At 35.5% G+C, this 12,941-nt stretch overlaps 1 protein-coding gene across 1 annotated transcript in view; it reads left to right on the forward strand.

Moving 5' to 3' along the window:
- Nucleotides 1–12,941, forward strand: part of KIAA1958 (KIAA1958 ortholog) — a 97,057-nt gene that overhangs the window by 50,836 nt on the left and 33,280 nt on the right. The window contains exon 3 of the mRNA XM_077769875.1: nucleotides 7,571–7,654. Within this exon, the coding sequence (XP_077626001.1) occupies nucleotides 7,571–7,654 (84 nt within the window). The remainder of the gene's footprint in view (nucleotides 1–7,570; nucleotides 7,655–12,941) is intronic.

The following is a 12,941-nucleotide window of genomic DNA, read 5'->3' on the forward strand; positions in this document are numbered from 1 at the left end:
TAGGCCTTTGGGTTTTTATTTTTAAATAACAAATTTTAAAATTTGTTATTTAATCACAACTTCCTATATATAATAAGACCATTTTGCTTATCTCAGTGCATCCTTTCTTTTCCATCAATAACACTGACTCATTCAGCTTGCATGCTGAATGATATGAATACTTGAGGAAATTGAAAGTGATCTTTATAGAATCTTCCGTTTGTGTTGAAAACAATTTTATCATTAGCATTAAACAGTAGAACTACTTAGAATCCAAGTTCTACTTCTTACCACATACATTCAAATAAAATTTCACTACTAAGTTTTTGATGAATGACAAAATCTTGAGGAATGTAACTCTTCTTCATAGAGTAGATTTCATGTGATGAGAATGCATTCATTGAACATTTATGGGATCCCTGTTAAGTGCTAGACACCAGGTTAGGGGCTAAAAGTTGCAGCAGTCTCATTCATATGCAAAGAACTGGATCTGAATTCCAGCTTTTTTTTTTTTAAATCACTTCAAAATAAGAAACAGAAACAAACATTTTTCTTAGAGTACAAGTCTTCTGCTAGAACCACAGTGTACAAAGACTGCGAGAACCAGTGATCAGTTGGGGATTTGAACATGACACCACGAGACATGTGACTGTCGATCTCAGATGGAGGTGTGAGAACTCAGTTTTCCACCGAGGATGGTATATACTGAGCACTAAAATTAACAGTCACTTTTGAAGAACTGGTATGGAGTATTTGGGTTGGTCTTGAGAGCTTCCCTCAGCCCCGTTTGACACCAGAGAATAGAGGAGGCAGACTGTGTAAAGGAATACTTACATACTTGCCATCTTTGTGGGTGGTGGTCTGCCAGTGTAATAAGGCAGTGGAGATATACTTGAATTTGTGACTTGAAAGGGCACACTGTGTACCAGAAAAAAGATGGGTGGACAGTGATCAGCACTGAGATATAGCCTAGTACCTTACTACCCTTCACAGATAAAGAAATAATCATTTAGATATCCAGACCCCTGCCCAATAAAGCAATTAAGAGATCTATAAGGAAGAAAGACTATGCTGACCTTTGACTTTTCTTTGCTAGCATTGAATTCTAGATGATACTTGAGCAATGCTGCTATTGTCCAGGGTGTGTGGGAGGGGTGGGGAGTATGGGTGGAGAGTCTTGTACCTAGTCAAACTGTTGTTCATTTATAAAGACAATAAAATGCTTAAAGACATACTAAAAAATTCAAGACCTCAGGAAAATATTGTTTTCATAAATACTTTCTGATTAAACTGTTAGAGGACAAACTTTAGCTAACTGAAGGAGACTTGCAAAACACTGGTGGTAAGCATTGATTCTATATATTTAATTGCAAGATTGAGAACAAATGTGGAAGTTATTAAAAACAGAATTGTATAAATTATTTTATAAATATTTATAGTAAGTATCATAAGCCACAACAATGTATAAGTGTATGATTTTTCAAAAGTTGGGAGGGCACAAGAGAGAGAATGTGGGAAATGGTATAAACCAAGATTCAAAAGATATTGCTTAAAGCTACAAATTCAAGTAGGGTATTCAGATACTTGAAGATATAAAGGTAACACTAGAAGAACTAAACCAAACAGTAGAATAGAAGCTAACAATTATAAGGACTAAGAAATATAATGAAATTGAAAATAATTACTTGGAGGAAGAAATATATGGTATATTAATTTTGACATTGCTTGTAGTGGGGTATCAATAATGTATAAAAATAGAGGATTTGTGATATGCAAAGTTATCAAAATAATGATAACCACTAGAAAAATTAACAAGAGAACATAACATAAACTGGGAAAGGTTTTCTTTACTCCTAAGAGGAGATTCCTGGAATAGATGGTCACTTTTCAACCTCTGGCTGTTGTTATCCTGCTTGTGGATGAAGCCAACACAAGGAAGAGGGTTCAGCCAAAGAAAAAGAGGAGCTGAGCAAGAGCCCTGATACAACCGTAAAAACAGATCCTGACATATATTATGATCATAAGAACTAAGATTAAATGAAACAAATAGAAATGAGAAGATTAAGAGAATAGATCCTAAAAGTTCTCACCACGATCCTAAAAGTTCTCACCATGAGGAGAAATTTCTTTTCTTTTTATTGTATCTATATGAGATGATGGATTTTAACTAAACCTATTGTGGTAATCATTTCACTATATGTAATTCAAAACATTATGCTGTAATGTATAAACTTATACAGTGATATATATGTCAATTATTTCTCAATAAAACTGGGGAAAAGTCTATCCATTAATGTGTAGTGTACAAAATAAATATAATATTAAAACAAAGAAGTGAAATAAACTCAGTGTTGACTTTAAGAGTGGATCACAAACCAAAACCCAGTGATATCCTATGCACCTGTTGTCATCAAAGAATATATTCATTTCTGAAAATCAGTTTGCAAATGGCACACTAAAAAACGACAGAGCTTTTGAGGGAGACTGCTCAAAGTGTATGCAACTTTGAAATCAGATCACTAACCAGCCAAACTAATTCTAATAAAAATACTTCAGTAGTTTAAAAGACATGATAGACTTCTAATAAATAATGACATTCTTTAACAAATATAGGAATTTGCTGCAAAAATAAAAAGTTTTAAAAGTCCAGTTAGGTAAATAATGAGCCACAGTCACCACTATTATTAACAGCAGGATGACTCTCTAGAAAAATGTCAAGTTGGTGCCTACTTTCTTAGACCAAAATAAATTCAGATAATTAAATATTTAAAGAGTAAAAATGAAATTTTAATGAAATAAAGTGAAAATGGAAAATGAAATAAAAATGTTTTAGAAGAAAATATAAGAACTATTTTATAGCTTCATAGTGGGGAAAACATCTCTAAGTATACCACAAAATATAAAAAAACATTTAACAGAGAGATAACTTCAATACCATAAGTGTGTAATAGTCACAAATACAAAAGGTGAACTAGAAAAAAGTATATACTTCTACACATATGCATCATTATATAGCACAAAGAGCTAAATATAATGATGATAAGGTTAAGTAAATGATTTAATAAATATTTATAAGACTAAACATAAAAAGGACTAAATATAGTCCTAAATGTATCTGCAACTCCTATAAATCAATATAAAAAAAGAAAATGGTCAGAGGCCAAAAAAGAATCCACAGAAAGAGAATGAGAAAATATAGGAGGCATTTAATAAGTATTTGAAAGAAATAGTCAATCTACAGATGGATGTTCTAGTGAATGGCAAATCAAAATGTGAAAAGTAAAACTATAAAGCCCTTGGAAGAAATAGATCTTCCATTACTTTGGAATAAGCATGATTTGTTAAATAAGATGCAAAAAGCATGAAACACAAGAAAAAAAATTATATTTGGGCTATATTAGGATTCAGAACTCTTATTCATTAAAACACCATTAGGAAAGTGAAAAGGCAAGCCACAGATTTGAAGAAGATATTTACATTATGCGTATCTGATAAAGACTCAAACAGAATATGTTAAAACCTCTTACAAACAGTAAGAAAAAGGCAGACAATCCAGCAGAAAAATGACTTGAACAGGCATTCCACAAAGAATATTTAATAAACATAAAAAGAGATGTTCGACTTCATTAGTCATCAGGGAAATGAAAATTAAAACTACAATGCAGTACCACCCACCCCCAGCAGAATGGCTTAAATAAAAAAAGACTACTTAGTTGTTGCCGAAGATAAGGAGCGATCCGGAACTCTCACGTACTCAAGTTTGTAAAAGTAAATTGGTACAACCACTCTGGAAAATTGTCAGTATCTTTTAAAGCTGAACCTGTGATTTCCTCTGGCCCAGTAATTCCACTTCTAAGTAAACACCTGACATGATCATTTCATAGAATGTTCCATAAAAGTTTCATTGGAAATAGCCCCAAACTGAAAAAACTATCCAAATGCCCAATAGAATGGAAACAAAAATTGTGATATAGTACACAATGGAATGTTACACAGCAATGAGGGTAAATTATCTACAGCTACAAAACAATATGGATGAAACTCACAATGTTGAACGAAAGAAGCCAGATACAAAAGAGTTCATCCTCTAAGATTCCATTCATATTAGTTATAATAGTAGTCCAGCCAATTGTATTATGTTTCATCAGGATAGCTGTTATTCTTGATGGGAAGGAATAACTGGAAGAAGGGGCCTCGAGAAAGACCTCTGGGATGCTGGTGGTGTTCTTTTTCTTAGTCTGGATACTGGATTCAATTTGTGAAAATTAATTGCATGCACTTAATGACTAGTATACTTTATTGTATGTATGTTGTACCTAATAAAAAGCTTTTAAAAGGAAGTGGATCAGAAGTTTTTCTAAAACTAGAGATAAAAGATAAATGTAACAGTTTTATATTATTAATCTTTTCTGGTCTTACTTGATTGTATAATTAGGTGAAAAACTATGACTTGACTTTAAAGCCATTTACTTCCCCTTATTCATGCAAAATGAATGAGGGTTTCTCTACTCTTCCACCTCCTCTTATGGCACATTTCAGGCTATTAGGAAAATATTTTTTTAGTTTTATTTTTCTATAGCTACAATGGCTCTCAACTAAAAACTGAGACTGAGTAGAAAGAGGAGAAAGACTTGAAACAAAACTGGGCTGAGGATGTTGAAACAGTGCTAATGTGTCGGCCAGCTTTGTGTTAGCAGGCTGCTAAAAATGTGGATGGAGGAGATGGCAGAAGTGAGAGAGCTGACTGCCTCACCCAGGAAGTTTATAGATGAATGACTCCAGACACTTCCATAGTCTTCTTCACCAGTTCCTCTTACAGTATATACTGACCAAGGCTGCTTAATTAAGTCCAACAGACTTAAACTCTTTTACTCACATACCCCTCAAAAGAACTTTGAGAAAACTGTCCATTTAAAATGGAAAATGGAAACCCAAAGGTTTTCAACAGTCTATTTTTATAAAAAAGAGGCAGAAAATATTGAATATTTTATAAAGTGAAGATGAGGATTGACTGTAACTACAATTAATGTTTCATATATATGATAATAGTTATTAAGCATCTTATGAACAAAAGCATGCTGAATCTGAAAGAACTGGGTAGAGTTTTAAGCCTCTATCTTGAACATCCTGATAGTCCTGCAGAATATTCCATTTCCAGTGAAAAGAACTAACCTGACTAATTTATAACCCCTTCAGAAATCCTGAATACACCCAGTTCAGGCCCAAATATCCTCTTTCTGATGGCAGATTTCACCTATATCAGAATATGTATAAGAACAAAGAAGGACAAGGCACACTGTAGGTTTAATCTTCAATGTATAAGTTTTGTTTACTTCCTCAAAGTCTTTTGCACCCCAGAATATATGTACCATAGTAGACTGGGGATGGCAACATTTGCAAACTCAGTCTTCATCTCAGACAATAAGTTTTATAAAAGATTTCTGTGTGAAACTTGAGAAACTGGAAATTTTTTCCCTAAACTTGTCCATGACTGTTTATTTCTTAGAAAGTCTCTGAAGTTTGAAGACCACTGTGATAGATGTTTAAACAATTAGCCAAAATGAACAGATGTGCTGGCCCGTTTGGCTTTACATGTAAACAGCCAGGGAAGCCAGCATGGTAAAAGGTTACATGCAAAGTGTGCCTTCCATCTTTTTGAGGGAAAGATACACATCTTTATTGGTGATATATAAACAATTTAAACTGGAAGAAAATAGCATAATCAAAAGTTCAGCCTAACGAAGCATAAAATACACTTTTGTGTATTGAATTTTAGAAATATGATCCTTCAAAAATATGCCTATAAAAATATCTAATTAGCTAGCCTAGTGAATTGTAGCTCATTCTGTTTTATAAAGTTATGAGGATTTTGGCAATTATATGTTAGTCATTTTAAAATAACATACACATTCATAAATGTGTGTAGTTATACAAAAAGTGTATTTTATGAATAAAATTCAGTTTATTAGAATTTTTATTTTTATTATTGTTTTGGTGATTTACAACGACTTCCAATGAGCCACCTTACAAACTAAAATTTTCCTAAATAAGACAATCAGGGTAGACAAAATATTTTACCTCTATTCCATAGAATCAGAAATTACATTTTTATGTTGTTTTAAATTAAGCTTGATGCTTGCCTCTCAACAATCAGTAGGATAGCCCAGTTTTCTATTGTGTAGTTTCATTCTTAGAATTTTCTCTTTTTGAGTTACACCCATGTCCGGCATAATAGTGGTGATTTTTGACAAATGCTTTTATTGTTAATGTTGAGTCCAGATTTAAATTACATATTACTGAAAGGAAACCATTTAGATGATATCATTAAACTTAATTTAAAAAAAAAAAAAACGAGTAAAAATAGAGTAGGATTTCCATCATAAAACATAAACACTAGAACTTTATTTCTCAAGGGAGTTTCTCCCAAACCTCATCCTGAGTATGGATTCCTGCCAGCTGGGAATCTGCTGTTGATCAAGCATCCTGAGCAATCCTAAAGCACACTCAAGTGTGAGAACGGTACGCTAGAGCAACATCACTTCACCATGGATGATCCATAATGAGAAGAGGCATCGCAACTCTAGTTCTTGGTGGAAGAGTATAAATAATAAATAAAATTATTTGTCAAGAAATACATCCCTTTCCTTACATCTGGATTTTAGTAGCCTAATTCAAATTTCGTTGTCCTGTCTGTTACAGAGATAAAGTTTTATCTTTCATTTATTTAAAAAAATTTTTTAATGTTTATTTTTGAGAGAGAGAGAAAACATGAGCAAGGTAGGGGCAGAGAGAGAAGGGGAGACAGATTTCGAAGCAGGCTCCAGGCTCCCGAGCTGTCATCACAGAGCCCAGTTCAGGGCTCAAACTTGTGACCTGTGGGATCATGACCTGAGCCAAAATCCAAGGCTTAACCAACTGAGCCACCCAGGTGCCCCATCCTCATTAGTTTACAAAATATCAAATATGTTACCACTTATTACAAACTGCCCTGCAGTTACATATAGAATATAAGTTGTGTTTACCTAAATTGCCATAGAGTGTTGAATTAACTACTGCAGATAATCTGTTTAGTAACTTTTAAATGTAGATCTCTAGTGATCTAGTGATCTAGTTATCTTGATTATCCAACAAATTTGAATATTTTAGTTTAATTCAATAAAATGGAACCAGTACAGCCTCTGGTTTCACAAATGAAGTGATTCAAAATGAGTGTGTCAGCTTTAATGGGGCCCTTGCACACTGCAGTAGGGTGAATAGCACATTTTTTTCCCCTCACATTCTTTCTAAAACAAAGGTTGTCTCTCAACTCACTCTTCCCACACACTTTCATGCACAAAGGTTATGTGCCAGTGACACAAGAAGCTTATTTTGATTGTAATGGGCCATACTCTTGTCTAGTACATCATTTGTGAAACTGAAGTTGGCTATTATAATGCAACGGGTATGTAAATAACATTTGTAAGTGATCTCTATAAAATGGATTCCTTCTTTCCCTTTTCATTATAAGAGGAAACTTTATTTCAGAGTAGAAAGTGCATTGTCTGAACTCATCAACACCCTCTCTATCCCTCCCCTCCCCAATTTGTTGCAGACCAGGATGAAAGAGCAGCTGAGCTCAGCAGGGAGCAGAATGAGAAAACCATCCGGAGCACGCAGACTGCGCTCCGCAATTTCCGCGAGTTCCTCATCTCCAAGTATCCTTCTGAAACAAGAGAGATTTATGTCATCCCTTGCAAGGAGTTGGATGCCTACCTGGCCTCTTTCTTTGTGGATGCCAGGCAGAAGGATGGGTCCGAATATGAACCCAACAGCTTGGCCAATTATCAGTGTGGACTTGAGCGGTACCTAAAAGAACACAGGTATGGCTACAGTATTACCAGGGATAAGGAATTCAAGCGTTCCCAAGAGGCCCTGAAACAGAAGCAGATTGAACTCCGCTGCAAAGGAAAAGGAAATAAGCCGCACAAGTCCATGAAGCTCACCTTTGCTGATGAGCTCATTCTGCGGAAAAGGGGACTGCTGAGCCGCTATAATCCCGAGGGTCTTCTCAACCTTGTCTGGCTTAACAACACAAAAGCTTTTGGGCACTGCACAGGCTTCCATGGATCTACCTTGAAGTGGGGTGATATCCGGCTCCGGGTAACAGAAACGGGGCTGGAGTACTTGGAGTGGATGGGTCAAGACACTGGTGACCTGAATGCCAAAACCAAGAGAGGGGGGACGGACTCACGTGTGTATGCCACCCAGCATGCCCCACAGACCTGCCCCGTACAGGACTATAAGGAGTATGCCCAGCGGCGGCCTCCTGCCATGCGCTACGAGGATGCCCCTTTCTACCTGTCCATCAAGCCAGTGGTGAACTTGGCAGCCCTGCATTGGTACAACTGCCAAGCCCTCGGCAAGAACAAGCTGGCCAAGATGGTGAAGACCATGTGTGAGAAGGGCAACATCCCTGGCAGGAAGACCAACTTCAGTGTGTATCAGAGCTGCAGCACCTTGTCCGAGGCCCAGAGCAACCAGCTGGTGCTTATCTGTAACAATCTGAGCCAGCAGGCCGCACAGTCGGTGGCCGGGCACTCCAACAGTGGCAATTTCATCGTCTCTGCCTCCTATGACTCTTCCTCAGACACTGCTTGACCAGGTGGCCTGAACAAGACCCCAGCTTGGTTACTGTGTCCAGAGAAACTGTGATTATACACTGCTTCTCATTCCGTTTCCTCTGCCCTCAGTGTTAACTTTATAAAAATATAAATATATAATATATTTTTCTTTTTACAGATATGCCAATGGAGATAGTTTAGTATTGCTAACATAGTATTTATAGGCTTAACACAAATGTACTTGTGGGTGATTAAATGTAATTACTGTTACAGCCTCTACAAAACCATAGTGGTTCTCAGGCAACACAAAGTAGAGAAGGAATTCCGTTTTTTAAAAAACTGTCAGAAAAGTAACTGAAAGTCGTCAACACTTGTGTTCTCAATGCCTGCTTTTCCTTCCCACCCCACCTCTCATTTTGAGTCTAGTTAATAAATGGCTTTATTTTTTTAATTTTTAAAATTTTATATTAATCAGGAAGAAACAATGCTAACTCTACTGCTTACGTAGAATTGTTTTCAGTCAGTTCTAGAATATGAGAGTGTAAGCTCTACAAATTATTTACATACTTTTTTTAGCTGAATTAGAATTTTAGCTCCTGTGCCTCTTTTTTGGTAATGTCTGAAAAATCTGGATGTTTAGATAACATCTTTTCTTTTGAGGGCAATAAAGGTGCCATTCTTTTTGGAAGCTATATAATTTTTAAATAATATGCAAAGTCCAATATTTTGGCAAAAAAGACTGTTAATAGCTCTTTACTGTTGTGCTTGAACCTGGATAGAATTCTTTTTTTCCCTAAGAAATCAGTTTAAATGAAGTGTGATTTTCAGATTTACAGAACTACCAAAGCTTTGAAAATGTTCCCAAGCATTAGATTGTATATCAAACATAAAGAGAAGGTAGAGAATGGGAGAGTCTTATTAAAAATCTAGAAGCACTAGTCAGGACAACAAAAGATGACTACTCTTCAAAGCCCAGATCCCCTGAATTACTTATTTATAAGCATTAAACTTCGGTCTCTTTTCCCTAGGAGATTACTCGACTCTGTAGTTGAGATCAAAAGAATATTGACACTCATTTTGGGTAACAACATTTTGTTACCGGATTTAGCTGAAATCAAAGCATTCTTGAAAATGTACAGTTTCTTCTACAGTAAATATAAATTTATCTGCGATACCCTGCAATTATAATAATAATAATAATTTTGGTTAAACAACTCTTTGTGGTAGTTTTCCCAAGGTCTTTATTCTCAAGTCTTAAAGCCTGTGGTGTATTTTATTTAAGATCCTTCAATAACAACATAAATTTAGACATTAGGGCAACAGTGAAGTTGAGCTAGGTTCCTGTCCTGTATAATCATTAACACATAGACTATCTGAGTCTTAATTGCTTTGTTGGATTCTGTCGGGAAGTATTTGTTCTTCAAGGCAACCTCTTAGTTCACATTAGCTAGGAGGGTAGGTGATATTTTATGTGTTAGTTTATTGTACAACCAGGACAGGTTTCATTTTTATTTGCTTTGCTAAATCATCACAGAGGTGAGATTTCCCTTGGGTAGGTAGCTTTTTCTAACACTAAGTCGTAAACACATGAAGACTCATTCCTCTAGACAGTGATCTTACCTTTGCTTCAGGAGTAGAAAGTCTTCTGTGGACTTTTTGTGGTGGAGCCAACCTCATTTCGTGACTTTTCCTATATAGAGGCAACCAGAAATAAGAAGAAAGGGTGGAAGATATCTTGCTTTATTTTTTTTTTTGTATTAGTAATGATAACAGCCACCATTTTTTGAGCTAGTGTGTGTGCCAGCACTCTGTCAAGTGACTTACATGCATCATTTATGTAATAGTTACTAACTGTGTGAAAATTAGAAAATTCAGGTAAGCATAAAGAACACACTCATAAATCTGTGGGCCCGAATAACCACTGTTAATATTTTAGTAGATATTTCTTTAGACATTTCAATACATATATATTTATTTCTATAGACATCATCTTTCATCCTTTCAATCCTTGAAAAGTTTAGTTATTTTCATTGTATGTTGAGATCAAGATAAATCAGTTATAGTTAAAGAAATGGTACTGTCATCTGACTCCAGAGTTTTTTTCTGTTTATCGTCCTTAGTTCCAATTCAGAATCAGTTTCCAGTGTTTTGAGCCAGAAATGGGGACACAGTGTTTTCCCATCTCTCGAGGCTATCTGATTAGAAGGAATACTGAGTGACCTTTCGTGCTGGCACATTGTGTCCCCTAGTGCCTCCTCTTCTGTTCATTTTGAGCCACAGGGCCTCTTTCTCCCAATTCTCTTTACAAAACTTTCCTTATTCTATAACCTGGTTTGTAAGTGCAGAGGACAGCCTACTGTAAAAGAAAAAAAATTTTTAAACTTTTTTAAATGTTTATTTTTGAGAGAGAGAGAGAGACAGAGTACGAGTGGGGAGGGGAACAGGGAGACACAGAATCCGAAGCAAACTCCAGGCTCTGAGCTGTCAGCACAGAGCTGGATGTGGGGCTCAAACTCAAGAACTGCAAGATCATGACCTGAGCCAAAGCCAGAAATTTAACCAACTGAGCCACCCAGGCACCCCTAGAACTCTTTTAAAAATAAGGCTGTTCTTGATGGGTTACCTCTCATGTTTGAAAAAAAAAAAAAAAAAAGTTTTCTGTGAAACACTTAAAATGTAATTATGCATTTTATTTTTGCATTGACATATTTTTTAAAATTCTTAATATGTTTTTGACAGCAAAGTAGGTTTGTCACAAGGAAGAAGGGCAGTGAGGATGTACTGAGAAAGCATAACTAGGGAATTTTGCATTCCTATTTGTGTTGATTGAGGCACTGTAATGAAAATCTCTCTCCTATTTCATTCTATTGCATTTTCATTCGGAATAATACAAATTGAGAATGTGAATTACTTTATTTTTATTTTGCTTTGATAATTCAAACCAAATAGGAACATTGTGACATTTAGATTTAGAAAACTTTTCTGAAGAATGGCTTGGTAGTTTAGCTGAATTATAGTATCTTTTTGCGTTAATGAAATTATGAAAAATTATCTGCAACTACCTCTAAATTTTGTGTTTTTATATAAACAATAGTGAAGACATGCTATTGCCAGATGTCATTTTTATTGTTACTTTAACTTAGAAGAAGTTACGTTCACACCATGGCAGTGGTACATGCCGAAATATCATACATGTGCTTCCGTGAAGATTCAACAGTCCAGCAGGTGTTCACTGCAACTGAATGTGCTGCCTTTCCAGTCATCCTTGTGGTTCATACAAAAAAATAAAATAAAATCATATTTGCAAGGTTTACACTTTTAGGTTAGTGTAATGTCATGGAAGGAGTTCTCCAGGACACCTCACATGACTCTAGAAGTTTTGCACTGTCTACAACAAAAGTGTCAAACCCATCCGTCAGCTTTTGAGGGGAGATAGCTGCAAAATTCAATCTTTCTTCTATATTCATGTGAGTGACTTACTGTTGAAAACCATGGATGGTAGCAATTGTTTTTAAAACCATGTCTGAAAAGGTTAGAGATATTCAGGATGTTTATCCAACAGAGCTTATTCTTAAAATTCCATTTATTCTCCTAGCTAGTAGGGGTGGTCTGAATATGATTTGTAATATCCCAGCTACTTAAAATATTTATTTTCTAGATCTTTTCCCTGTGTTAAATTTTTCCTATGTCAATTGATTGTCCCCTATGTTAAATCACTTCCTAATGCATGAAAGAATAGTCTGAAATTTTTCTAGTGTAGATCAAGTCTCAGCTTTTTTCATTTAGATCATTATTAGCTGAAAGTTTCATCACATTAATTGGTCTAAATCATATGGCTTAGCTATAAGATGTCATGACATCAAATAACTTCACTGAGATGAGAATTTACAGCCATATCAACAAATATTTGAGCACTTATTGTCTAGACACTGGGAAGGGTACAAAGATGTATAAAACAGTTCCTCCCCTCAAAGGATTGATTTAAAAAAATACTGTAATAAAAGTTTCATTTCACTTTTGAGAGCTCACCAAAAAAGTCTCTGCTGATACTGTTTTGCATCATTTCCCTAATTTGTACTCATGTAGTTCATCCATTACTCAGTCACTGAATATGTTGGTTTGCTGTGGAATACATAACACTGCTTTGAGTATTTTGATGAGAATCTTCCTTAGACCCTGTTTTAAAATCAGTCCGAAGGCAGAGCCATTCCTGCACCATCCGTTGTGTTCACAAAGGGGCACACATGTAGAAGAATGTGCAGATTGTTATCAATGACTATCATTTACCAAGTACTTGCAGTGTGCCAGAGTAGTAGGTGTTTCTGTAAGCTGTTTCACTTAATTCTCACAATAGTCCTGAGG

This window comes from Crocuta crocuta, unplaced genomic scaffold (genome assembly GCF_008692635.1).
Source record: "Crocuta crocuta isolate KB4526 unplaced genomic scaffold, BGI_CrCroc_1.0 scaffold95, whole genome shotgun sequence".
Classification (NCBI taxonomy): Eukaryota; Metazoa; Chordata; class Mammalia; order Carnivora; family Hyaenidae; genus Crocuta; species Crocuta crocuta.